Source organism: Halichoerus grypus, chromosome 13 (genome assembly GCF_964656455.1).
Source record: "Halichoerus grypus chromosome 13, mHalGry1.hap1.1, whole genome shotgun sequence".
NCBI lineage: Eukaryota > Metazoa > Chordata > Mammalia > Carnivora > Phocidae > Halichoerus > Halichoerus grypus.
In genome coordinates, this window is record NC_135724.1 from 60,716,195 (window position 1) to 60,742,054 (window position 25,860).

General features: G+C 38.4%; 1 protein-coding gene across 3 annotated transcripts in view; it reads left to right on the forward strand.

Moving 5' to 3' along the window:
- RALBP1 (ralA binding protein 1) overlaps window positions 1-25,860 on the forward strand; it is a 64,480-nt gene that overhangs the window by 33,521 nt on the left and 5,099 nt on the right. For 2 of the 3 annotated variants that reach the window (XM_036092489.2, XM_036092488.2), the window contains exons 3-7: window positions 1,490-1,948; window positions 5,163-5,512; window positions 6,973-7,134; window positions 8,142-8,273; window positions 14,643-14,750. In XM_036092489.2, the coding sequence (XP_035948382.1) occupies window positions 1,490-1,948; window positions 5,163-5,512; window positions 6,973-7,134; window positions 8,142-8,273; window positions 14,643-14,750 (1,211 nt within the window). The remainder of the gene's footprint in view (window positions 1-1,489; window positions 1,949-5,162; window positions 5,513-6,972; window positions 7,135-8,141; window positions 8,274-14,642; window positions 14,751-25,860) is intronic. The other variant, XM_036092495.2, reaches the window with a different exon arrangement.

Here is a 25,860-nt window from a genome sequence, read left to right on the forward strand (position 1 = left end):
TATTGCTTTATTTTGAGTTTTATGGTATTTTTAATTTGTTTTTTGAAGCATAACATTGAGGTTAGAATGCACAAATTATAATTTGAATGACTTATCACAAAATGGACATATGTCCTTGTAATTATAAACATCTGGAAATAGGGTGTTATCAGCACCATAGAAATTCCCTTTCATTATCCCTTCAAGGGGAATCTCCCACCCTTCCCAAAGGTAAGCTTATTTCAGCATAGCTTGAAACTGCCTGATTTTGAATTTATCTAAATGAAAGTATATTTCCTTTTGCATCTAGTTTCTTTTTCCCAGTTATATTTGTTAGATTCATCCATGTTGTTCCATGTGGCAGTAATTTGTTCATTTTTATTGGTGGATTTTGTTTCATTGCATTAATATACTAGAATTTACTCTGCTGTTGTTCATCATTTGGGTTGTTTTCCATTTTTGGCTCATGAATAGGGCTTCTGTGAGTGTCATTGTAGGTATTTATACATTTCTGTTGTGTATGCCTGGGAGTGGAGTTGCTCTCTTATAGGCCATGCTCATTTTAGCATTAGTCGATCCTGCACAAAACAATTTTCCAGAGTGGTTGTACCAGTTTACACTCACACAAGCAGTGTCTGAGAACTACATTGGCTTTATATCATGGTATCATGCCCTTAGGGTTTCTGCCCTTATGGATGGTGTGGAGTTTGTGGTATTTTAAATAGAGGGTAATTTGTGAAATATTTTTAATCTTTGTTATGAAATAGCTTGTAAGGCAGCTGGCTAAAGAAAAGAATAGGAGAATTCTATTTGGAGACGGCGAAACCAAGCTAGGATAGCTCTAATATGATATCAAGCAAGTATCAGTGTGGAAACCAAGGCTCGTGATGTGGAGAAATGGGCTGATACATTTGGCCACCATCCAGAGATTAGGGAATCTTCTGGTTCTGTCCTCCACCCTAATGAGGTTTCAGTCCCTGCTGCAGTCTCCAGAAAGAACCTAACAGCTAGTGACAGGAGGGCGGGGTATGATCAGGGAAGGGCTGGAGCGTCCAAACAGCAGTGCCATTTGTGTCATGGTGTCAGACTGCTTCCAGTTACAGGGACCAAATATATGAAAAAAATCTAAAGTAAGAGGACATGGTCAGATGATGAAAAAACTCTCTATATTATGGAAGGACTCTTTCCATTAGCCCTCTCTGTAGATCCTTTGTGGTGTATTCATAATTTGGTTTGCTAAAGTTCCATCTAAAACCAGTTGTAAAGGTAACTGACACTCTGCATTTCCCCCTCTTGTGGTCAGGAGATGTCACTGCCGCATCTCGTTTTCCCGGAGCAGAAACCCGTTTCATTACTGGCAGTACCCAGGAGGGATTGGCCAGGAAGTGAAAAGTGAGGTAGCCAGTGCCTGGTAGCACTTTTTTTGGGGGGGGTCCTGTTTTTAGAAAGTTTATGGCTGGTTTGACATTAAACAGATAGATGACTTCTGTTTCCCGCTTTTCTGTGGCAGCTGAAGGCTATGCTGCCTTTCAGGAAGATAGCTCTGGAGATGAAGCTGAAAGTCCTTCCAAAATGAAGCGGTCCAAGGGAATCCATGTTTTTAAGAAGCCCAGCTTTTCTAAAAAGAAAGAGAAGGATTTTAAAATAAAAGAGAAACCCAAAGAGGAAAAACATAAAGAAGAAAAGCACAAAGAAGAGAAACATAAAGAGAAGAAGTCAAAAGACTTGACAGCAGCTGATGTTGTTAAACAGTGGAAGGAAAAGAAGAAAAAGAAGAAGCCAATTCAGGAGCCAGAGGTGCCTCAGATCGATGTTCCGAATCTCAAACCCGTTTTTGGAGTTCCCTTGACCGATGCGGCCGAGCGGACCATGATGTACGACGGCATCCGGCTGCCGGCGGTTTTCCGCGAGTGCGTGGATCACGTAGAGAAGTACGGCATGAAGTGCGAAGGCATCTACAGAGTTTCAGGTACTGGGGACGCTCACTTCTCTGTGGCGGGTTTTAAAAGTCACTTCCGTTTTTCAAAGGAAGGAAAATAATTGGCTTGTGAGGAAAACTGTGGCATGGGTCCTAAGTCTTCTTCATTTCCTCGATCCTTCCAGTTGAACAAAAATCCCCCACAGCACGCGGGCGTGTGTGTGTGTGTTGACAGTTTGCTTTTTTAATAATACTCCCCTCCATCAGGACGCTTTCCACACGAGTTGTTCACAGTTTGCCGCAGGCCGGCTGAGTCTAAGCGAAGCATATGAGTAGCATCCCTTCCCTCTGGTGCGCTCAGACTGGGCTTTATTCCTCTCACCTCCTGCCTCTCTGAGCCGGGCTCAGTGTTGTGAGGGAATGGAGCAGTGGGGAGGACGCTTCTTGGCCAGAAGACACTTACTGACACAATCCTATTTCCTGAGTTGGGCTAAGGGACATGCAAATGTTCTTTGCTAAATGTTTAGGCCCCAAAGGCGAATGCTTTTGTCAGCCACCTGCAGCTATTACATAGATTAGTGAAATTGATTTTTCCATTTATTTATGTTCCCTATGTGTGAAGATTTAAATTTCATATTTGGCAAGAATATAATTCATTCGGGTGTCTAAAATCAAGCAAAATGTTTACTATGATACTATTTAAAGGAAAAAGATTATGCTTCTTAAAGTAGTAGGCCCTTTGTACCGTATAGGATGGTAGTCCTGCCCTGTGGCAACATCTGTGCTCCAAATCATTACCTTCCTGTGATTCAGTTTCTTAATACTGGAGATCTCTTTTATAAAAGTTGTTGGTCACATGTTGGTCGTGATGAATCAAATCATACACATTTAGAATATAGAGAGATTACATGGAGTTTTTCCATTTATTTGGTTCATACACATTTTTAGAGGGCAGATTTGATATTTTTGATTTTTTTCGGAAGGGACAGGCATCTTTGGTAATTGGGGAACCCTTTACGTAGTCCCCTAGATAGCATGTCATCGTTGAAGAGTATTTTGGCTAACATGCTACCATTTTATAGAAAATAAAATCCACAAATTAGGCATTGAATTTGAATTTATAACTAGTAACACAAAAATAAACACATTTAAATGAATTTGAAAATTTGACTTTTAAAACTAATGATGAATTGATTTGTAAAGATTTAAACAATACTAACATAGCTGCTTCTCTCACATGAGTTTGATGGGCAGGAAGGAATTTTGTTTTAGGTGAAAGTTTCTCTGAAGAGTTTCTACAGTTTTGTTCAAAGGATTCTTTTGTCTTTGACCTATTTTTGATGTTTGCATTCTTTTGGAGAGTCAGAGTCACAGAACTCCTCTGTTTGTGTGTCAGAGCATTCAAACGGAGCTGTTCCCTTATCATTGACTCCTGGAGGCTGAGCTGCTACTTTGATCAATTTTTTATTATTTTTTAAGCTCTGACAGTGTGCTGCTGTAGATTAGAGTTTATGGCTGTGACTTTTCTGTGACTTTTCCTTCTTTGAATGCCCATAATAATACTGTTTTCTGTTGGAGATTTTTGGCTCTTGCTTATTCATATGTAAGTTCCAGTTTTAAAACAAATATATGTCATTTTGGATATGCTCTTTCTCTACCTAGGACATTTTATTTGAAGTGTCCAATTCTTAGAAAACATTTTGATAATTTCGGAGTAACAAAAAACCAAACACATATTTTAATTGTTTACTTGTGCAGTTTTCTGGGTAAGCACTATGGGGGAGAAAAATCAGATACATATAAATAGAGAGAGGAGGTATTTGCTAAGAATTTCACTTGAAGTTATCACTCACTATGTTTTACTCATATTGTCATAAAAATTAGAAAATGGGAATTACTGAGGCACCTAGGTGTCTCAGTTGGTTAAGCATCCGACTCTTGATTTTGGTTTAAGCATCTGACTCTTGATTTCGGTTCAGGTTGTGATCTCAGGGTTCTGGGATCGAGCCCCACGTCAGGCTCCACACTCAGCACCAGGTCTGCTTGTCCCTCTCCCTCTGCTCCTCCCCTCCCCCAAGTAAATAAATAAAGAAATAAATAAAATCTTAAAAAAACAAAAAAAGAAAATGAGAATTATTTTCTAACTTTTCTGCCTCAAAATGAAGATTATATAAAAATAAGCTTTATCTTCTTACTTTCATACTTAGAGTTACTGATTTTATTTTGTCAGTGCTGGATAATTTACAGACTTATTATAATGGAAGGTTTTCACATAAGATAAGGAACGCCAAAGCCCGGATGTAAGCACTATTGATTATAAAATGCTGTTCAGATGAGATGACACTTGAGTATTTGCATCAACCATTACAGTCTCTTGGCCTTAATCTGTGGCTTGTTTCAAATAATTGGCCTGAAGTTTTAAATATCAAGCTACAGGAAGCTACCTTGTACTTTTATGAGCAGTCACTGGCACTGAATCCACATCACTTACATGCAGATTGGACTAAGGACTTAAAAACTTATAAAATGTTTGAAAAACAGTCTTTTTGTGTGTCAGTGTTTCTTTCTGCCCAGTAAGAAAAGCAGAACAATTTGATTTTAGAAACCCAAGTTTCACTTTTTTTTGGTTGTTCCAGCTGTGTTCCAGATTAAGGAAACATAGAACAATTTGAACTTAGAAATTAGATGGGGATTATTTAATGGACAAGATTTTTCAAAGAGTGTGTTTAGATAGCAAACCCACCTTTTGCATTTATCATACAATGTATGCTTACCCACAACTTTTTGGACACATTTATAAATACTGAGTTATGTTTTACGTTGTCAGTCTTGTGACTTGTTAGAAAAGGCAGTTGGCCGCTCATGTGGAGCAAGATTTATGCTTGGATTGTAGTTGAATTTTTGCCTGAATTCTTATCTACCTAAATTTAAATTAAAAAAAAAATTGTCCCCTGAATCAACTGGCATGTTTTGAAACCTAAAATATTTTGTGATTGCTCTGACTTTTTTTTCTAAGTATTGAGTTTTCCCATCATCAGTTAGCTTTTGGTTGAATTCACCCTCACAGTGTAGTTTTTCATATTATTTTCTTTTATAGAGGAATTGTATGCACCTTGAGCAGATAAATACTTCATAACTAGAGGTTTGTTATTGTCAGATTGGCTCTCCTTAGATCTCCCCCTAGGAGTTGGTGCCATGGTGAAAAAAGCTGTGTTTGATTATTTTCTTCATATTCTCTTTCTCTTTGGAATTTGAATGTTTTTAGGAATTAAATCAAAGGTGGATGAGCTGAAAGCAGCCTATGACAGAGAGGAGTCTCCAAATTTGGAAGAATATGAGCCTAACACCGTAGCCAGTTTGTTGAAGCAGTATTTGCGAGACCTTCCGGAGAATCTGCTTACCAAAGAGCTGATGCCTCGCTTTGAGGAGGCTTGTGGGAGGAGCACAGAGAGCGAGAAGGTGCAGGAATTCCAGCGCCTGCTCAAAGAACTGCCAGAATGTAACTATCTTCTGATTTCTTGGCTGATCGTGCACATGGACCATGTTATCGCGAAGGAACTGGAAACAAAAATGAATATACAGAACATTTCTATAGTGCTCAGCCCAACCGTTCAGGTACATGGCCTTCTCTGCACACATGCCCTCTGATACTAACCCTGGGGAGTGTTGGAGACATTTTCTGTTGCTGAGTCACATACAAAGCAGTTAACCAGCAAATGTAGACAATAGATTAGCCTGAATATTGGTCTTTTTCTTTCAGAATATGGATAGTGTCATCATATGACCAGCATGTAGCTTTGTAATTTGAGTATTGTACAGTCTTTGCTGTGGGTTTCTAAACCAGTTTCTGATGACAGTGATCCGTCATGAATAGAGGAGGAGCCCATGGTACCCACAATTACAGAGTTCATCTATAGAATTTTAAAGATTTCATTTATTTTTTCCAATAGCATTATTGCTTCATTATATCATGTCCACATATCAGACTCAGGCACAAAGGGGCCTAACATCATTTGGTTTGGTCAGGGATTTAACCTGGTGATTTCATTCATGAAGATAGATCCTAGGGAAGGGTGTTAGAGAAATTTAATCTGAGGAGGCATTTCAGGGAACTGGGTATTGTGTTAAGTGGTGTCTCTTTACAACATAAATAGTTGGCCTTCATTTATTGCTGCTCACTTGGTGCTGGCACAGAGCATATATTTTCCTTCCATTAGAATTACTGATATTTTATTGAGGCCAGACACAAAAGACAAAAAAATGAAGTAATGGTTGTATTTTTATTTTAAGCTCTCTTTTTGGCCAATATACTAGGTTATTGTCAGCCATTGTTATAATGCACTGGTGTTGTAAGAGTGTCTTTTCTTACACTTTGATTGTTCATTGATTGTGTTTTGGAAGTAAAATCTTTCTCAGATTTCAGTTTGATCATTCAGACTAGTCAGGATTTCAGAATTTGGTAAATATGACATTGTTAACTTGATATTACTATAACAGGACAATAATTTCATAGAAGGTTCAAGTGTATTGTAAGTTTTAGGTAGACAGTAATTAATGTCCTGATCTCCTAGCATATGAACATCATATTTAAACACTGGCTGTGCAGATGTGCCCAGAAGGCGTTCGTTTCTGGAGTGAGGGTTCTTGTACTCAGCCCAGCTTGACAACTGCAAGTGCTCGTACTTCCTTCGTATTCCTCAGTGGATCCACTTGTGTGTTTTAAAAGGTCTCAAAATAACTTGAGAATAAAGAATATAAGATTTTTTAAATCAGTTAATATTATATTGCTAAAAAAGCAAATTGATGGTTAGCGACTTTTACATCCTTTTTCCTGTCCTTTTTTCTCCCCAGTTCCTTATGGTGCTTGAATACATGACTGAACTCCTACTACTTTTCCATTCTTTTCTTTCAATTGGCCACTAATTAGCAAGCATGTCTGGTCACTACTGAGGAAAACCGTCATTCCCATGTCTAGGATTAAAGGATGTACTATGCAGCAGACACAAATTAAATGAAATGATAATTTGAATAGGTTTTTTTTTTTTTTGCAAATCTTTTTATTTATTTTTTCTTAGATTAGCAATCGTGTCCTATATGTGTTTTTCACACATGTGCAAGAGCTCTTTGGAAATGTGATACTAAAGCAAGTGACAAAACCTCTTCGATGGTCTAACATGGCCACTATGCCCACACTGCCAGAGACCCAGGAGAACATCAAGGAGGAGATCAGAAGACAGGTGTGTGTGCTCAGCCCCACGCTTCAGCCCTAAAGAGCCTACCTTTGTTCTGACACTTTTGGATGATTATGATGATTGACAGTGATGATTAGGAGGAGGAGTTCTTGTTCACTGAGCATTTGTGTGCGTCTGGAACTATGTTAGACACATTGTTCATGGCACACCGAAGGCAGAAATTTCTCTCTGGCACTGTTTTATGCCAGTGAAGTCAGAATAGTGTAGAAAGAACACAGGTTTTGAAATCAGAAGACCTGGCTTTAAGTTCTTCCTAGGTTTCTAATTAGCTGACTGATTTTTAGGCAAGTTGCTTAAACTCTGTAAACCTTGGTGATCCCATTTTAAAATGGGTCATTTCATGGTTTGATGTGAAGATTATTACCATAGATGAGATAATGCTGCCAGGCACGTTGTAAGGAGTCCAAAAATGTTAGCTTATCTGGACAAGGTTGCTGTTACCAGCCATATTTTACAGCTAAAAAGAAATTTGGGGAAATTAAATAACTGACTCTGTGCCACATGGTTACTGAACTATAGAACTGGGATTTGACCCCAAATCCTGTGCTTTTCCATTGTGCTACTTTGATAGAAGAAATAGTTCATTTGGTTGTGTGTGTGTTTAGCAAAACTGATTAAGAAATTTAAGACTGAGAAATCTACTTATATTTGATGATTATTACGTCTTTTATTTGCATACATGTTATAAAATTCCTGTTTGGTTTTCTTTCCTTTATCTACTCTGAGCTCCCATTATTAATTGTTGATGTGTTGTGGGAAGGGATATGAACGAACTGTTACTGAACCAATGTACATTAATGATGAGAACCCAGTGCCCATGCAAAAAAGGATTTTTCAGTCATATGCTTGAAAAAATTATTCATGCCATGATTTCATTCCCTTAATGATAATTGAAAGATAGTTGGTTGTACATCTTTAGAAATTGAATGTAGTTTTATTTTAGGATGATAAGACATGGGACACCACTCAGTGTGTGGTATATTGTTTTCTAGGAGTTTCTTTTGAATTGTTTACATCGAGATCTGCAGGCTGGAATAAAGGATTTATCTAAAGAAGAAAGATTATGGGAAGTACAAAGAATTTTGACAGCCCTCAAAAGGAAACTGAGAGAAGCTAAAAGACAAGTGAGTAAACTTGTTATTTTGGTATATCATGTTTATAATGGAATATAAACCAAATGCACTGGAATTTTTTTAATGTACTATTTTAAGTTAGGTTTCTTTTTTAGATTTTATTTATTTATTTGACAGAGAGAGACACAGCGAGAGAGGGAACACAAGCAGGGGGAGTGGGAGAGGGAGAAGCAGGCTTCCCGCCTATCAGGGAGCCCGATGTGGGGCTCGATCCCAGGACACTGGGACCATGACCCGAGCCGAAGGCAGATGCCTAATGACTGAGCCACCCAGGTGCCCCTAAGTTAGTTTCTTTTATAAACACAATATATACATGTTTTCTGAAGTGAAGTTCCCTGGTGGGTATTTATTTGCTTGAATGTTCCCATTAATGATTGTTGATCCTTCAGTTTGGTATCAGGGAAATGTTTAATTTAGAAAGGTTTTTACTTTTTTTTTTTTTTTTTAAAGATTTTATTTATTTATTTGAGAGAGAGAGGGAGAGAAACAGCATGAGAGGGGAGAGGGTCAGAGGGAGAAGCAGGCTCCCCGCTGAGCCAGGAGCCCAATGTGGGACTTGATCCCAGGACTCCGGGATCATGACCTGAGCCAAAGGCAGTTGCTTAACCAACTGAGCCATCCAGGCACCTGGGGTTTTTTTTACTTATTAAATTAATTAATTAATTGATATTTTGTGTTGTATTGTAATCAGTACTTTCATAATCTACTTGATACACATTTGACCAGTAAGAACCTTTTAAGTGGCTCCAGTGTTCTGACATGCACTCATCATTTTTTGAGGTTTCCTTTCTTTCTGGCACGACAGAATGTTCCAGGTTCATCTTGTATTTTTTCTACCCCCAGCCCTGAAGTTGAACGTTTCTCCAAGGAGCCTTGGTTCCTTTCAGTATTGAAATCAAGATCTGGGTACTCAGGTGTGCTCATTGCTACTATAGTAGCACGGGTTCCAGGCCCTCAGTGAACATGGGTGGAAGATAAACACACACACAGAGAATATTAAAGTTATGAAAGACAAAGAGTGACGAACCATTCCAAATTAAAAAACACTACACAGACACAACTAAGTACAGTAAATGGCCCTTGTGTTGGATCCTGGACAATTTGAAGAAGTGTTATGAAAGACACTTGGGATAACTGATGAAACAGGCTGGACTAGAAAATTGGGCCAGTCTTAAAATGTTCTGATTTTGATAATTGTACCATGGTTAATATGAGCATGTCTGTTCTTAAAAAAATCTACATTAAAATATTTAGGTACAGGGGCACCTGAGTGGCTCAGTCGGGTAAGTGTCTGACTCTTGATTTCGGCTGAAGGTCACGATCTCAGGGTTGTGAGATCGAGTCCCCTGTCAGGCTCTGCGCTGGGTGTGGAACCTGCTTAAGATTCTCTTTTGCCCTCCCTCTCTCTCTGCCCCTCCCCCCCACTTGCACTCTTTCTACAAAAAGTAACAAAATTAAAATGTTAAAGTGCATGTTTGAAGAGAAGATGCACAAACAATAAAGGGGCGAAATGTAAACTTTTGAATCTGTTGAGCATAATGGGGAATCACTGTACTATTCTTGTAATTTAAGTAAACTCTGTGCCCAGCGTGGGGCTTGAACTCACGACATTGAGATCAAGAGTGGCATGCTCTACCGACTGAGCTGGCCAGGTGCCCCTTAAATGATACCAAAATAACAAAAATAAAAAGCTTAAGAAGCATCTTATAGACTAAAGGTCTACATAAAACGCAGACTATTTCTGCAGGTATTGACTCAGTTCACTGGGATGACCTAGCTCTGGCCTTGTTAATGTTTGAACCATGATATTTAGTAGACAAATGTGCAAGTCATGGTTTTATCAATGAAAAGGGACAAGCATTTTCTTAATTCAAGAATAAAACCAGAACAACCTATATTAACTTTTTTAAAGCTTTACGCCCAACGTGGGGCTTAAACTTAAAACCTGGAGATCAGAGAGCTGCATGCTCTACCGACTGAACCAGCCAGGTGCCCCTATATTAACATCTTCAAAGAAGGGGCGCCTAGGTGGCGTGGTCAGTTAAGCATCTGACTCTTGGTTGTGGTTTCGGCTCAGGTCCTGATCTCAGGGTTGTGAGATCTAGCCCCGCGTCAGGCTTCGAGCTCAGCCAGAGTCTGCTTAAGACTCTCACTCTCCCTCGGCCCCTCCTTCCCACTCTCTCTAAAATAAATCTTTAATGGCATCAAAGAAATGTATATATATAAGCACTTACATTTTGCTATAGGCAAAGGTAGTTTTGGGGGGTTAGTAACTGAAAGTAGTTTCATACAGCTGCTAAATTTCATCCTAATATGGAATCTCTCCAGAAAGTTGGTTTTTTAAAAAATTAAACATGATTTTACTGAAAGATGTTTTGTCATATCCTGCTTGGTTGTACTTGTAAACAGAAGCAGTTGGATAGTGAGACATTTCAGAGACGGCTGGGGAATTTGAGGCCTTTGAGTCAGTTCTTTGGAAACACAAAGAAGTACTGAAGATTAGGAAGAATTTTATTCACCTATAATAGGAAGACTAGCATGTGACTCCTGATAAGTTTGGGGTACACGAGTTAGACTTTTGATCTCTTCTGGCTTAGTGTGTGTTGCTTGGCTCTGGGACTGTGAGTTGCTCAGCCACACCAAGGCTAAGATCTCAGATCTCAGTGCCAGGCCCCAAATATTACTTCCAAGGAACATTAGTTAGCATTTATTAGACTGGGAGAGTGTGATCGTTGTGGTTGTGCTAACAGACAAAGACAACCCATGTGTTTATGTTGCTTTGAGGTTAGAGATTTGCATTTATGTGGAGGTTAGCTTCGTCAGAAAGGAAACATTCATGGGGTTTTTACACATGCACTCCAGGACTGGCAGACTAGCAAAAGCCTTTGTGTATTTTTCTTCGTTCTTTTCTCCTGCTTACCAGATTATCTGTCTTTTGCTTCCTATGCCTGTTGTCATTATTGTTCCCTTCATGCTTCAGCCTGGAATCAGTGATTGACCGACCAGCCCTCATGGTTGTAAATGTTAACCATATGGCATTGCCCACCAGGCTTTAAATGAAGGGTCTCTGACCTATGACAGGGATAATGTATGTTTGGTTTTCATAACTCTTACTTCTGCTTCTGTCTTGGATAAAGGAGTTGTGACAGAGCAAACCAGAGTCATTATAGAAAGGGATAGATTACCTTTACCAATTTTCTTTATGCTATCTTGTTGTACCTGCTCATTCATTCATAAATTTTCAAAAGGTTCTGTCAAGTTGACTTCAACTTTGAGGAATAAATTATTTTTTTATCTCTCCCCCCCCCATGGCCATCCAGGAATAAATTATTTTTAAAGATGGAAGTAATATAATTCATTATATTAACGACTAAAAAGTAAGAAAAACCACAAGATCATATCAGTAGATGCAGAAAAGCATTTAGCAGAATTCAACACTTATTCATGATAAAAGCTCTCAGCAAACGTCATTCTCAGCCTGATATAGGGTGTCTATGAAAAAAATCTATGATTAATATTGTACATAATAGTGAAAGTCTGAATGCTTTCTCCTAAGATTGGGTATACAAGGCAAGGATTTCTGCTTTCACCACTCTGTTCAACATTTTACTGGAGGTTCATTCTAGCTAGTACAATAAAGCAAGAGAAACAGGTATACAGATTGGAAAGAAGAAAGTCTTTATACATAGACTACATGACTGTCTACATAAAAAATCCTTAGGAATCTATAAAAAAAAAACTAACAAGTGAATTTAGCAAGGTCGTGGGATACAAGATTAGATACACAGAAGTCTGTTGTATATCTTGATATTAGCAATGAGCAGTTGGATACTGGACCTAAAAAGAAAAATAAAGACCTAAATAAATGGAGTGATGTGTCTCAATATTTTTAAGATGTTAGGTATTCTCAAATTGATCTGTGGAGTCAATCCCAATCAAAATCTCAACAGGTGTTTTTTGTGGAAATTAACAAGCTCTTCTAAAACTTATATGGAAATACAAATGATCTAAACAACTGTGGAAAAAAAACCTACATTGGAGGATTCACACTATCTGATTTTAAGGCTTACTATTCAGCTACAGTAACCAAGACAGTAGGTATTTTATAAAAGTAGACATATAGAATAGGAAGTCCAGAAATAGACCCACACCATATATGGACAATTAATTTTCAATAAAGATGATAAGACAATTCACTGGGGAAGGATTTTCTTTTTAATAGTGCTGGAACAACTGGATATCTATATGCCAAAAAAGAATAACCAAAAAAAACCTTGACTCTTTCCACAAGGCATATACAAAAATTAACTCAAAATGAATCATATGTTAAGACCTAAAAAAAAAAAAAAAACTTCCAGAAGAAAGCATAGATCTTACTGACTTTGGCTTAGGCAGTGATTTCTTAAATAGGACATAATACCCATGAACTGTAAAAGAAAGATTTGTTAGGGCGCCTGGGTGGCTAAGTCAGTTAAGGGTCCTGGGATCGAGCCCTGCGTCAGGCTCCCTGCTCGTGGTCATGCGCTCACTCTCTCTCTCTCTCTCTCTGTCTCTCTTGCAAAAAAAAATCTTAAAAAAAGAAATATTTGTTAGATTACATTTTATCAGCGTGCTAAAACATGTTCTTCAAAAGACACTTAAGAAAATGAATATACAAGGGGCGCCTGGGTGGCTCAGTTGGTTAAGCAACTGCCTTCGGCTCAGGTCATGATCCTGGAGTCCTGGGATCGAGTCCCACGTCGGGCTCCCTGCTTAGCGGGGGGTCTGCTTCTCCCTCTGACCCTCTTCCCTCTCGTGCTCTCTGTCTCTCATTCTCTCTCTCTCAAATAAATAAATAAAATCTTTAAAAAAAAAAAAAAAGAAAATGAATATACAAATCAGAGGCCGTGACAAGATATTTTGCAGAACACATACCTCATAAAGGACTCGAATATATAAAAAAAACTCATAACTTAAGAAGAAGACACAAGTTTTTTTTTTTTTTTAGACTTTATTTTTTTTGAAGCAGATTTAGGTTCACAGCAAAATTGAGAGGAAGGTACAGAGACTTCCTGTATATATTCTGCTCTCCCACCAGAGTATGGTACATTTGTTACAATAATAATTCAGTTTTAAAAAAGTAAAAAAGTTGAACAGGCACTTTACCAAAAATCATGTACAGATGGCAAATAAGCACATGCAAAGATGCTCAACATCATTAGTCATTAAAGAAATACAAATTGAAGTCACAATGAGATACCACTACACACCACCAAGAATGACTAAAATTAAAAATACCAGGTGTTGGGGCACATGGGTGGCTCCATCGGTTAAGCATCTGACTCTTGATTTTGGCTCAGGTCATGATCTTGGGGTCATGAGATAGAGCCCCGTATCGGGCTCCATACTGGGTGTCTAGCCTGCTTGGAATTCTCTCTCACTCCCTCTGCCCCTCCCCCTGCTCTCTCCCTCTCTGTCCCTGTCTAAAAAAAATAAAAATAAAAATCCCAGGTGTTGACAAGAACATGGGGCAACTGGAACTCTCATTGTTGCTCTTGGTAATGCAAAATGGTATAGTAATTTTGGAAAACAGTTTGGCAGTTTCTTATAAAGTTAAACATACGGTTACCATATGACCAAGCAATCCTGCTTTTAGGTATTTAAAAGAAAGAAAGCACATACCCACACAAAACATATCCGTGTGAAATGTTCATAACAGTTCTAGTTATAATAGCTCAAAATTAGGAAGGATCCAAATGTCCATCAGCTGGTGAATGGATAAACAAATGGGTGTATCATGGCATATTACTCAGCAAACTACTAATACAGACAACAAAATAGATGAATAGTAAAAGCATTATGCTATGTGAAAGAAGCCACATAAAAAAGATTTCTTATGGATTGATTCAATTTATATGAAACTCAAGAAAAGGCAAAACTATAGGAATGGAAAATAGGTCAGTGGTTGCCAGGTGCCAGCAGATGGTGAGAGGTACTTTGTGTGGTGATGGAAGTGTTTATATCATGATTGTGGTGGTGGTTACTTGACTGTATTCATTTATCAAAATTAATTGTGTACTTAAAACTGACACCCTCCAAAAAAAAAGTGTCACAGAAAGTAATTTTATATGGATGGGTTCCAGAAACGGTGAGCACATTGACCAGAATTGAACATTTTTCATGGTGCAGCCACAAACTAAGATCCACATGTTATTTTCCAAGCCCAGTTAACAAATTCTCCTCTATCCAGGAGAATTACTGTTACTGTTACTTTTTCAACTCTAGGAAATGAGAAGGAAACTTCTACATGGTGATGGTGTGAAATTGTTGGATATATGTTACATTTGGGCTGACCAGTTTTTCATTTGTCTTATTTGACAGGAGTGCGAAACCAAGATTGCACAAGAGATCGCCAGTCTTTCAAAAGAGGATGTTTCCAAAGAAGAAATGAATGAAAATGAAGAAGTTATAAATATTCTCCTTGCTCAGGTAAGCTTAACTTTTTTTCTCTATTTTGCAAGATCCTTTTTAAAAAATAAAAATTGTACATATTTGAAGTATACAGCATGATGATTTGATAGACCTATATATACATAGTGAAGTGATTACTACAGTGAAGCTAATTAACATTGTCTTCTCATCTAGTTACCTTTTTCTTTTGTGATGGGAGCACCTGAAATCCATTCCTTTAGTGTATTTCCAGTATTCAATACAGTATTATTAACTATAGTAATAGTCTAGATCTCTGGACTTACTCATCCTTTGTAATTGCAACTTTGTACCTTTTGACCAACATCTCCCCATTTTCCCCATCCCCAGCCTCTGGTAACCACTGTTCTGCTCTCTACTTCCATGAGTTCTACTTTTTTTTTTTTTTTTCAAAGATTCCACCTAGAAGTGAGATCATACAATGTCTGTCTTTCTCTGGCTTATTTCACTTAGCACAATGTCCTCCAGGTTTATCCATGTTATCAGAAATGGTAGGATTTCCTTCTTTCTCATGACTGAATAATACTCCTGTGTATATGTCTATACACACCCCACATCTTCTTTATCCATTTGTGCATTGACCGTTGGGTTGTTTTCATATTTTGACTATTGTGAATAATGCTGCAGTAAACATGGCAGTGCAGGTTACCTCCTCAGTATCCTTTTCATTTCCGGTATAAACCCAGAGGTGGAATTGATGGATCATATGGTAGTTCTGTTTTTTGAGGAACCTCCATTCTGTTTTACATAATGGCTGCATTCAGTTTACATTCCCACCAACAGTGTATAAGAGTTCCATTTTCTCTACATCCTTGCCAACAGTTGTTACCTTTTTTTTTTTTTTATAATAGCCATCCTAACAGTTGTGAGGTAATATCTCATCATGGGTTTTGATTTGCATTTTCCTGATAATAAGTGATGTTGAGCATCATTTGATATATCTGCTGGTCATTTGTAGGTCTTCTGTTTAGAAATGCCTATTCAGGTCCTTTGCCCATTTTTGAATTGGGTTGGTTGTGTTCTACCTGTTGAATTGGTTGCATTCTTTATAAATTTTGGATATTTACCCCTTATCTCATACATGGTTTGCAAATATTTTCTCCCATTCCATAGGGTGTCTCTGCACTCTGGTGACGTTTTCCTTTGCTGTGCAGAAGCTTTTTAGTTTTATGCTGTCCCATTTGTCTATTTTTTGCTTTAGTTGCCTGCTTTCTGGGTCATATCTAAAAATTCATTGCCTAGACCAGTGTCAGTGGACCTTTTCCTTATGTTTTTTTCTAATAGTTATATGGTTTAGGTCTTATATTTAAATCTTTTTTTTATTATGTTAATGACCATACATTACATCATTAGTTTTTGATGTAGTGTTCCATGATTCATTATTTGCATATAACACCCAGTGCTCCATGCAGAACGTGCCCTCTTTAATACCCATCACCAGGCTAACCCATCCTGCCACCCCCCTCCCCTCTAGAACCCTCAGTTTGTTTTTCAAGAGTCCATCATCTCTCATGGTTCATCTCCCCCTCCAATTTCCCCTCCTTCATTCTTCCCCTCCTGCTATCTTCTTCTTCTTTTTTTTTTTTAACATATAATGTATTATTTGTTTCAGAGGTACAGATCTGTGATTTAACAGTCTTGCACAATTCATAGCGCTCACCATAGCACATACCCTCCCCAATGTCTATCACCCAGCCACCCCATCCCTCCCACCCCCCACTCCAGCAACCCTCAGTTTGTTTCCTGAGATTAAGAACTCCTCATATGATCATATGATACATGTCTTTCATATGATAGATGTCTTTCTCTGATTGACTTATTACGCTCAGCATAACACTCTCCAGTTCTATCCACGTCGTTGCAAATGGCAAGATTTCAATCCTTTTGATGGCTGCATAATATTCCATTGTATATATAGATATACCACATCTTCTTTATCCATTCATCTGTCGATGGACATCTTGGCTCTTTCCACAGTTTGGCTATTGTGGACATTGCTGCTATAAACATCGGGGTGCATGTACCCCTTTGGATCCCTACATTTGTATCTTCGGGGTAAATACCCAGTAGTGCAGTTGCTGGGTCATAGGGTAGCTCTATTTTCAACTTTTTGAGGAACCTCCATACTGTTTTCCAGAGTGGCTGCACCAGCTTGCATTCCCACCAACAGTGTAGGACGGTTCCCCTTTCTCCGCATCCCCGCCAACATCTGTCGTTTCGTGACTTCTTAATTTTAGCCATTCTGACTGGTGTGAGGTGGTATCTCATTGAGGTTTTGATTTGGATTTCCCTGATACCAAGCGATGTTGAGCACTTTTTCATGTGTCTGTTGGCCATTTGGATGTCTTCTTTGGAAAAATGTCTGTTCATGTCTTCTGCCCATTTCTTGATTGGATCATTTGTTCTTTGGGTGTTGAGTTTAAGAAGTTCTTTATAGATTTTAGATACTAGCCCTTTATCTGATATGTCATTTGCAAATATCTTCTCCCATTCTGTCGGTTGTCTTTTGGTTTTGTTGACTGTTTCTTTTGCTGTGCAAAGCTTTTTATCTTGATGAGGTCCCAATAGTTCATTTTTGCCCTTGCTTCCCTTGCCTTTGGAAATGTTTCTAGGAGGAAGATGCTGCGGCTGAGGTCAAAGAGGTTGCTGCCTGTGCTCTCCTTTAGGATTTTGATGGACTGCTGTATCACATTGAGGTCTTTCAACCATTTGGAGTCTATTTGTGTGTGTGGTGTAAGGAAATGATCCAGTTTCATTCTTCTGCATGTGGCTGTCCAATTTTCCCAACACCATTTGTTGAAGAGACTGTCTTTTTTCCATTGGACATTCTTTCCTGCTTTGTCGAAGATGAGTTGACCATAAGAGTTGAGGGTCCATTTCTGGGCTCTCTATTCTGTTCCATTGATCGATGTGTCTGTTTTTGTGCCAGTACCATACTGTCTTGATGATGACAGCTTTGTAATAGAGCTTGAAGTCCGGATTGTGATGCCGCCAGCTTTGCTTTTCTTTTTCAACATTCCTCTGGCTATTCGGGGTCTTTTCTGGTTCCATACAAATTTTAGCATTATTTGTTCCATTTCTTTGAAAAAAGTGGATGGTATTTTGATGGGGATTGCATAGAATGTGTAGATTGCTCTAGGTAGCATTGACATCTTCACAATATTTGTTCTTCCAATCTATGAGCATGGAATGTTTTTCCATTTCTTTGTGTCTTCCTCAGTTTCTTTCATGAGTATTTTATAGTTTTCTGAGTACAGATCCTTTGCCTCTTTGCTTAGATTTATTCCTAGGTATCTTATGGTTTTGGGTACAACTGTAAATGTGATCGACTCCTTAATTTCTCTTTCTTCTGTCTCATTGTTGATGTATAGGAATGCCGCTGATTTCTGTGCATTGATTTTATATCCTGCCACTTTACTGAATTCCTGTATGAGTTCTAGCAGTTTTGGGGTGGAGTCTTTTGGGTTTTCCACATAAAGTATCATATCATCTGCAAAGAGTGAGAGTTTGACTTCTTCTTTGCCTATTCGGATGCCTTTTATTTCTTTTTGTTGTCTGATTGCTGTGGCTAGGACTCCTAATACTGTGTTGAATAGCAGTGGTGATAGTGGACATCCCTGCCATGTTCCTGACCTTAGGCGGAAAGCTCTCAGTTTTTCCCCATTGAGAATGATATTTGCTGTCGGTTTTTCATAGATGGCTTTTATGATATTGAGGTATGTACCCTCTATCCCTATACTCTGAAGAGTTTTGATCAAGAAAGGATGCTGTACTTTGTCAAATGCTTTTTCTGCATCTATTGAGAGGATCATATGGTTCTTGTTCTTTCTTTTATTAGTGTATTGTATCACATTGATTGATTTGTGGATGTTGAACCAACCTTGCAGCCCAGGGATAAATCCCACTTGGTCGTGGTGAATAATCCTTTTAATGTACTGTTGGATCCTATTGGCTAGTATTTTGGTGAGAATTTTTGCATCCGTGTTCATCAAGGATATTGGTCTGTAATGTTCCTTTTTGATGGGGTCTTTGTCTGGTTTTGGGATCAAGGTAATGGTGGCCTCATAAAACGAGTTTGGAAGTTTTCCTTCCATTTCTGTTTTTTTGGAACAGTTTCAGAAGAATAGGTATTAATTCTTCTTTAAATGTTTGGTAGAATTCCCCTGGGAAGCCATCTGGCCCTGGGCTTTTGTTTGTTGGGAGATAATTGATTACTGCTTCAATTTCCTTAGTGGTTATAGGTCTGTTCAGATTTTCTATTTCTTCCTGGTTCAGTTTTGGTAGTTGATACATCTCTAGGAATGCATCCGTTTCTTCCAGATTATCTAATCTGCTGGCATATAGTTGCTCATAATATGTTCTTATAATTGTTTGTATTTCTTTGGTGTTGGTTGTGATCTCTCCTTTTTCATGATTTTGTTGATTTGGGTCCTTTCTCTTTTCTTTTTGATAAGTCTTGCCAGGGGTTTATCAATCTTGTTAATTCTTTCAAAGAACCAGCTCCTAGTCTTATTGATCTGTTCTACTGTTCTTTCAGTTTCTATTTCATTGATTGCTGCTCTGATCTTTATTATTTCTCTTCTCCTGCTGGGTTTAGGCTTTATTTGCTGTTCTTTCTCCAGCTCCTTTAGGTGTAGGGTTAGGTTGTGTACTTGAGACCTTTCTTGTTTCTTGAGAAAGGCTTGTGTTGCTATACACTTTCCTCTTAGGACTGCCTTTGCTGTATCCCAAAGATTTTGAATAGTTGTGTTTTCATTTTCATTTGTTTCCATGAATTTTTTTAATTCTTCTTTAATTTCCTGGTTGACCCATTCATTCTTTAGGAGGATGCTCTTTAGCCTCCATGATTTTGAGTTCTTTCTGACTTTCCTCTTGTGAGTGAGTTCTAGTTTCAAAGCATTGTGGTCTGAAAATATGCAGGGAATGATCCCAATCTTTTGGTACCGGTTCAGACCTGATTTGTGATCTAGGATGTGATCTATTCTGGAGAATGTTCCATGGGCACTAGAGAAGAATGTGTATTCTGTTGCTTTGTGATGGAATGTTCTGAATATATCTGTGAAGTCCATTTGGTCCAGTGTGTCATTAAAAGTCTTTATTTCCTTGTTGATCTTTTGCTTAGATGATCTGTCCATTTCAGTGAGGGGGGTGTTAAAGTCCCCCACTATTATTGTATTGTTGTCGATGTGTTTCTTTGCTTTTGTTATTAATTGGCTTATATAATTGGCTGCTCCCATGTTAGGGGCATAGATATTTACAGTTGTTGATCTTCTTGTTGGATAGACCCTATAATTAGGATATAGTGTCCTTCCTCATCTCTTATTACAGTCTTTGGTTTAAAATCTAATTTGTCTGATATAAGGATTGCCACTCCAGCTTTCTTTTGGTGTCCATTAGCATGGTAAATAGTTTTCCACCCCGTCACTTTCAATCTGGGGGTGTCTTTGGGTCTAAAATGAGTCTCTTGCAGACAGCATATTGATGGGTCTTGTTTTTTTTATCCAGTCTGATAGCCCCTGTCTTTTGATTGGGGCATTTAGCCCATTTACATTCAGGGTAACTATTGAAAGATATGAATTTAGTGCCATTGTATTGCCTGTAAGGTGACTGTTACCATATATTGTCTGTGTTCCTTTCCGGTCTATGTTGCTTTTAGGCTCTCTCTTTGCTTAGAGGACCCCTTTCAATATTTCTTGTAGGGCTGGTTTCGTGTTTGCAAATTCCTTTAGTTTTTGTTTGTCCTGGAAGCTTTTTATCTCTCCTTCTATTTTCAGTGACAGCCTAGCTGGATATACTATTCTTGGCTGCATATTTTTCTCATTTAGTGCTCTGAATATATCATGGCTGTCCTTTCTGGCCTGCCAGGTCTCTGTGGATAGATCTGTTGCCAATCTAATGTTTCTACCATTGTAGGTTACATATCTCTTGTCCTGGGCTGCTTTCAGGATTTTCTCTTTGTCTCTGAGACTCGTAAGTTTTACTATTAGGTGTCAGGGTGTTGACCTATTTTTATTGATTTTGAGAGGGGTTCTCTGTGCCTCCTGGATTTTGATGCCTGTTTCCTTCCCCAAATTAGGGAAGTTCTCTGCTGTAATTTGCTCCAGTATACCTTCGGCCCCTCTCTCTCTTTCTTCTTCTGGGATCCCACTTATTCTAATGTTGTTTCGTCTTACGGTATCACTTATCTCTCAAATTCTGCCCTCGTGATCCAGTAGTTGTTGATCTCTCTTTTTCTCAGCTTCTTTATTTTCCATCATTTGGTCTTCTATATCACTAATTCTTCTGCCTCATTTATCCTAGCAGTTAGAGCCTCCATTTTTGATGGCACCTCATTAATAGCCTTTTTTGATTTTGACTTGGTTAGATTTTAGTTCTTTTATTTCTCCAGAAAGGGTTTCTCTAATAATTTCCATGCTTTTTTCAAGCCCAGCTAGTATCTTTAAAATCATCATTCTGAACTCTAGTTCCGACATCGTACTAATGTCCGTATTGATTAGGTCCCTGGCAGTCGGTACTGCCTCTTGTTCTCTTTGTTGAGGTGATTTTTTCCGTCTTGTCATTTTGTCCAGGGGAGAATAGATGAACGAGAGAACAAAATGCTAACAGGGTAACAACGTCCCCAGAAAATATACACTAAACAAATCAGAAAAGACCTGAAAATGGGGAAAGAGAAAGGGAAAGAAAGAAAAAAGAAAAAGAAAAAAACAAAAACAGAACAAAAAAACCATATGATCAAATATGATCAGGCTGGTGCATAGATCAGTGCCACACACTAGATTTTGGGCATATTTTGGTCTGTTAGAAGACAGTGCCTCTCAAAATTTTAAAGAAAGAAAAACTTATATATGTACAAAAATAAGGGTTAATATGAAGGGATGGAATATGACTGCAAAGATGAAAATTATAAAAGATTTTATAAAAGGAATTGATAAGAAGTTGGTTGAAAAAAGAAAGAAGAGGATTTAAAAAAAAAAAGGGAGAGAATGTGATCAGGCAGGAGACTAGAACAAAGCCATACACTAGAGTTTTAGGGTATATTTTGATCTGTTAGAAGAAACTGTATCTCAAAATTTTAAAGAGAGAGCAACTTATATATATATACCAAAAATAAGGGTAACTGCTATGAAGGGATAGAATATGACTCTAAAAATGAAAAATAAAAAATATTTTTTAAAAAAGGGATTGATAAGATGTTGGTTGAAAAAGGGAAAAAGAAAAAGTAAAAAAAAAATTAAAAAAAAAATTAACTTTGAAAGACTGAAGAATCATGGTAAAAAAGCCATGAATTCTATGTGCAGTATTCCCCTAGTGCTGGAGTTCTGCCATTCTCATTGATGGGTAAACTTGATCTTGGCTAGCTGTTCTTGCTGATCTCTTGGGGGAGGCCCAAATATCTTTGCTGGAGGCAGAATTGCCCCGCCCTTCCTGGGTCCGGGCTAAGTAATCTGCTCGGGTTTGCTCTCGGGAGCTTTTGTTCCCTGCAAACTTTCGGTATAGGTTTGGAGGACGAGAATGAAAATGGCAGCCTCCCAATCTCCGCCCCGGAGGAAACTCGGGGCCCCACTCCTCAGTGAGCCCCCAGAGAAAAGCAATCACTCCCGTCTCCCCAGTCTCCGGCAGCACTCCGTGCTCACCCGGCCTGTGACCGAGCATTTCTATCTCTGGCCCCCGACCCCGTGTGGAGTCTCCAAACCCAGCAGATCCCTGCGGTGCGCTCCCACGCTGCTCCTCCCGGGGGAGGAAGGTGAGTCTCCCTGGATCTGCCGCTTGTGGGGTCCCTGCTGGAGGTGCAGTGGCCCACCTGTGCTGTGGATCACAGTTTATGGCAACCCCGAGCTGTGAGCCTGCTCCTCGGCTCCTCTGCAGCTGGCTTCCCCGCTCCGATACCTGGGAGCTCTGCTGCGCTCAGGCACCCCCGGTCTTTCTGTGACCCCGTGGGTCCTGAGACCACACTGTCCCAGCGAGGGTTCCACTCCCCGCTTAGCCACTGGAGCAACATCCCTCAGCAGAGCCCACGTCTAAAAGTTCTGATTTTGTGCTCCGCTGCTCTATCACTTGCCAGAAGTGGCCAACGGAGGCCCCCTCCCCCGCCGTCTGTCTTCCGGAATATCGCCTCGGATTCACTTCTTCGCACGTCCTACATTCCAGAAAGTGGTCGCTTTTCTGTTCAGAGAGTTGTTGCTGTTCTTTTCTTTGATCTCCTGTTGAGTTCATAGGTGTTTAGAATGGTTTGATCCCTATCTAGCTGAATTCCTGGGACCAGAGGAAATCCAGGTCTCCTACACCTCCGCCATCTTGCTCCGCCCCTCTTATATTTAAATCTTTAATTCATTATGAGTTGATTTATATATATGAAGTGAGATAAGGGTCCAATTTTATTCTTTTGCATGTGGAAGACAAGTTTCCCTATACCATTCATTGAAGGGATGGTCCTTTCCCTATATGTGTTCTTGGCACCTTTGCAAAGATCTATATAAATGTGTGGATTTATTTTTGGGCTCTCTGTTTCCCTCTATTGGTCTCTGTCTTTTTCTGCCAGTACCATACTGTTTTATTAAAGCTTTTGAAATCAGTATACTTTGAAATCAGGTAGTGTGATGCCTCCAACTTCGTTCCTTTTGTTCAGGATTGCTTTGACTATTAACATTCTGTTTTGGTTCTCTATAAATTTTAGGATTGTTTTTTTCTGTTTCTGTGAAAAACACCATTGGAATTTTGAATCTTTAGATCTCTTTGGGTAGTATGAACATTTTAACAATATTAGTTCTTCTGATCTATGAACATGGGATATTTTTCCATTTATTTGTGTCTTCAGTTTTTTTCATCAGTGTTTTAGTTTCAATAGATCTTTCACTCCCTTGGTTAAATTTATTCTAAGTATTTTATTTTTTGATGCTGTTGTAAATGGAATTTTCTTCATTTCTTTTTCAGGTAGTTTGCTAGTGTACAGAAATACAACTGATTTTTATATGTTGATTTTATATTCTGCAACTTTACTGAATTGGTTTAACAGGTTTTTTTGTTTTTTATTGTTTTTGGTAGAGTCTTTAGGGTTTTCTATATATAAGATCACATTGTCTGCAAACAGAGACAATTTTACTTCTTTCTAATTCGGATACCTTTTCCTTGTCTAATTACTCTGGCTAGGACTTCCAGTACTAAATAGTGAATAGAAGTGGTGAGAGTGAGCATGATTGTGTTGTTTCTGATCTTAGAGGAAATGCTTTTAACCTTTTAACTGTTGAGTATGTTACCTGTGGGCTTGCCATATGTGGCCTTTATTATGTTGATGTGTGTTCCTTCTATACTTTGTTAAGACTTTGGAAAAATTTTGTCAAATGCTTTTTTGCATCTACTGAGATGATCATAGGATTTTTATCTTTCATTCTGTCAATGCGGTGTATCACATTTATTGATTTGCATATGTTGAACTATCCTTGCACTCCAGAGATAAATCCCACTTGATCATGTTGTGTGATCTTTTTAATGTGTTGTTGAATTTGGTCTGCTGGTATGTTGTTGAGGATTTTTGCATCTGTGTTCATCAGGGATATCAGCCTGTAACTTTCTTGTAGTGTCTTTGGCTCTGGGACAAGGGTAATGCTGGCCTTGTAAAAGGAGGTTTGGGAGCATTTTTAAGTTTTCTTGGAAGAGTTTGAAAAAGATTGGCATTATTTCTTCAAATATTTGGTAGAATTCACTTGTGAAGCCATCTGGTCCTGGTTTTTGCTTGGTTAGGCAATTTTTGATTCCTGATTCAATCTTTGTGCCGCTCTGTTCAGATACTCAATCTTTATGATTCAGTCTTGGCAGCTAATATGTTTCTAAGAACATATCCATTTCTTCTAGGTTATCCAGTTTGTTGGTGTATAAATGCTTATAGTAGTCTCTTAAAATGTTCCTTATTTCTTTGGTATCAATTGTAATGTTTCCTCTTTCATTTATAGTTTTGAGTTCTCTCTTTTACTCTAGTTAAAGGTGTGCCAATTTTGTTTTTTCAAAAAACCAACTCTTAGTTTTATTGATCTTTTATATTGATTTTCTAGTCTCTATTTCATTTATTTCTGCTCTGATCTGTATCATTTCCTCCCTTCTGCTAATTTTAGGGTTAGTTTGTTCTTTTTCTAGTTCCTTTCTAGTTCCTTGAGGTGGAGAGATAGGTTGTTTCAGATCTTTTTTCTTAATGAAGGCATTTATACCATAAACTTCCTCTTCGAGCTGCTTTTGCTGCATCCTGTACTTTTGATGTTGTGTTTCAACTTTGATTCATCTCTAGATAATTTGATTTCGTCTTTGACCTGTTGCTTGTTCAGGAGTGTGTTGCAAGACTCTTAGTGGTCATCATTTATTAAATTTGAGAAGCTCAACTACATAGGTGTAAATCTTTTAAAGAAACTTGTAAGATGATATGGCAGCCTTAGAGGGATCAGGCCTGTTGTATTTGGTCTTACCTTTATTTGGTGTTTGCTTAAGTGTTCAGCTGGAGAAAGAAACTACCTTCTACTGATTACTTCTTACTAGACACTGTTCTAGGTGCTTTACTTAATTTCATTTTATCTGCACACAGGTCTGAGTTATAGGTGTTTTCCCCAACTTATAGATTAGTTGCACTTGTTCCATATTAATGAGATTGGACTTTAATACATATTTTAAGACATGTTCTTCCTGACCACAAAGTTTGGGATCCTTGAAATGTAACGGTATAGATTTTATCTGATTGTTCTTGCTGATAATATCTGTTTAGATATTTTGACTTTATTCTTTGTGGTTGAAGGTTGTTGGAGATGAGTTGTTTTATTATTCATTCATTGATTTGACAAATAGTTCTTGAGTATCTATTGTTCTAGGCATAGAGCTGAAGATGAGCTCCTTTCTTTCTCTCTGAATTTCTTAAGTCAACCTTACTCTGTTCTGGAATCTTCCAGACTTTCACCAGAAATGAATGAAATTCTAGGCTCTGACAGCAGAGTCTGTACTCCCAGAAACCCATAGATGTGGGATACCTAAAGCCGGACAAGTTCCAGTCCTTTTCTGTCACTTGAGAAAGACTATGTTTTGCCTGCCAAGGACACATAGCTCTTCCCCTGAAGACAAGATGAAGTCCCAGATT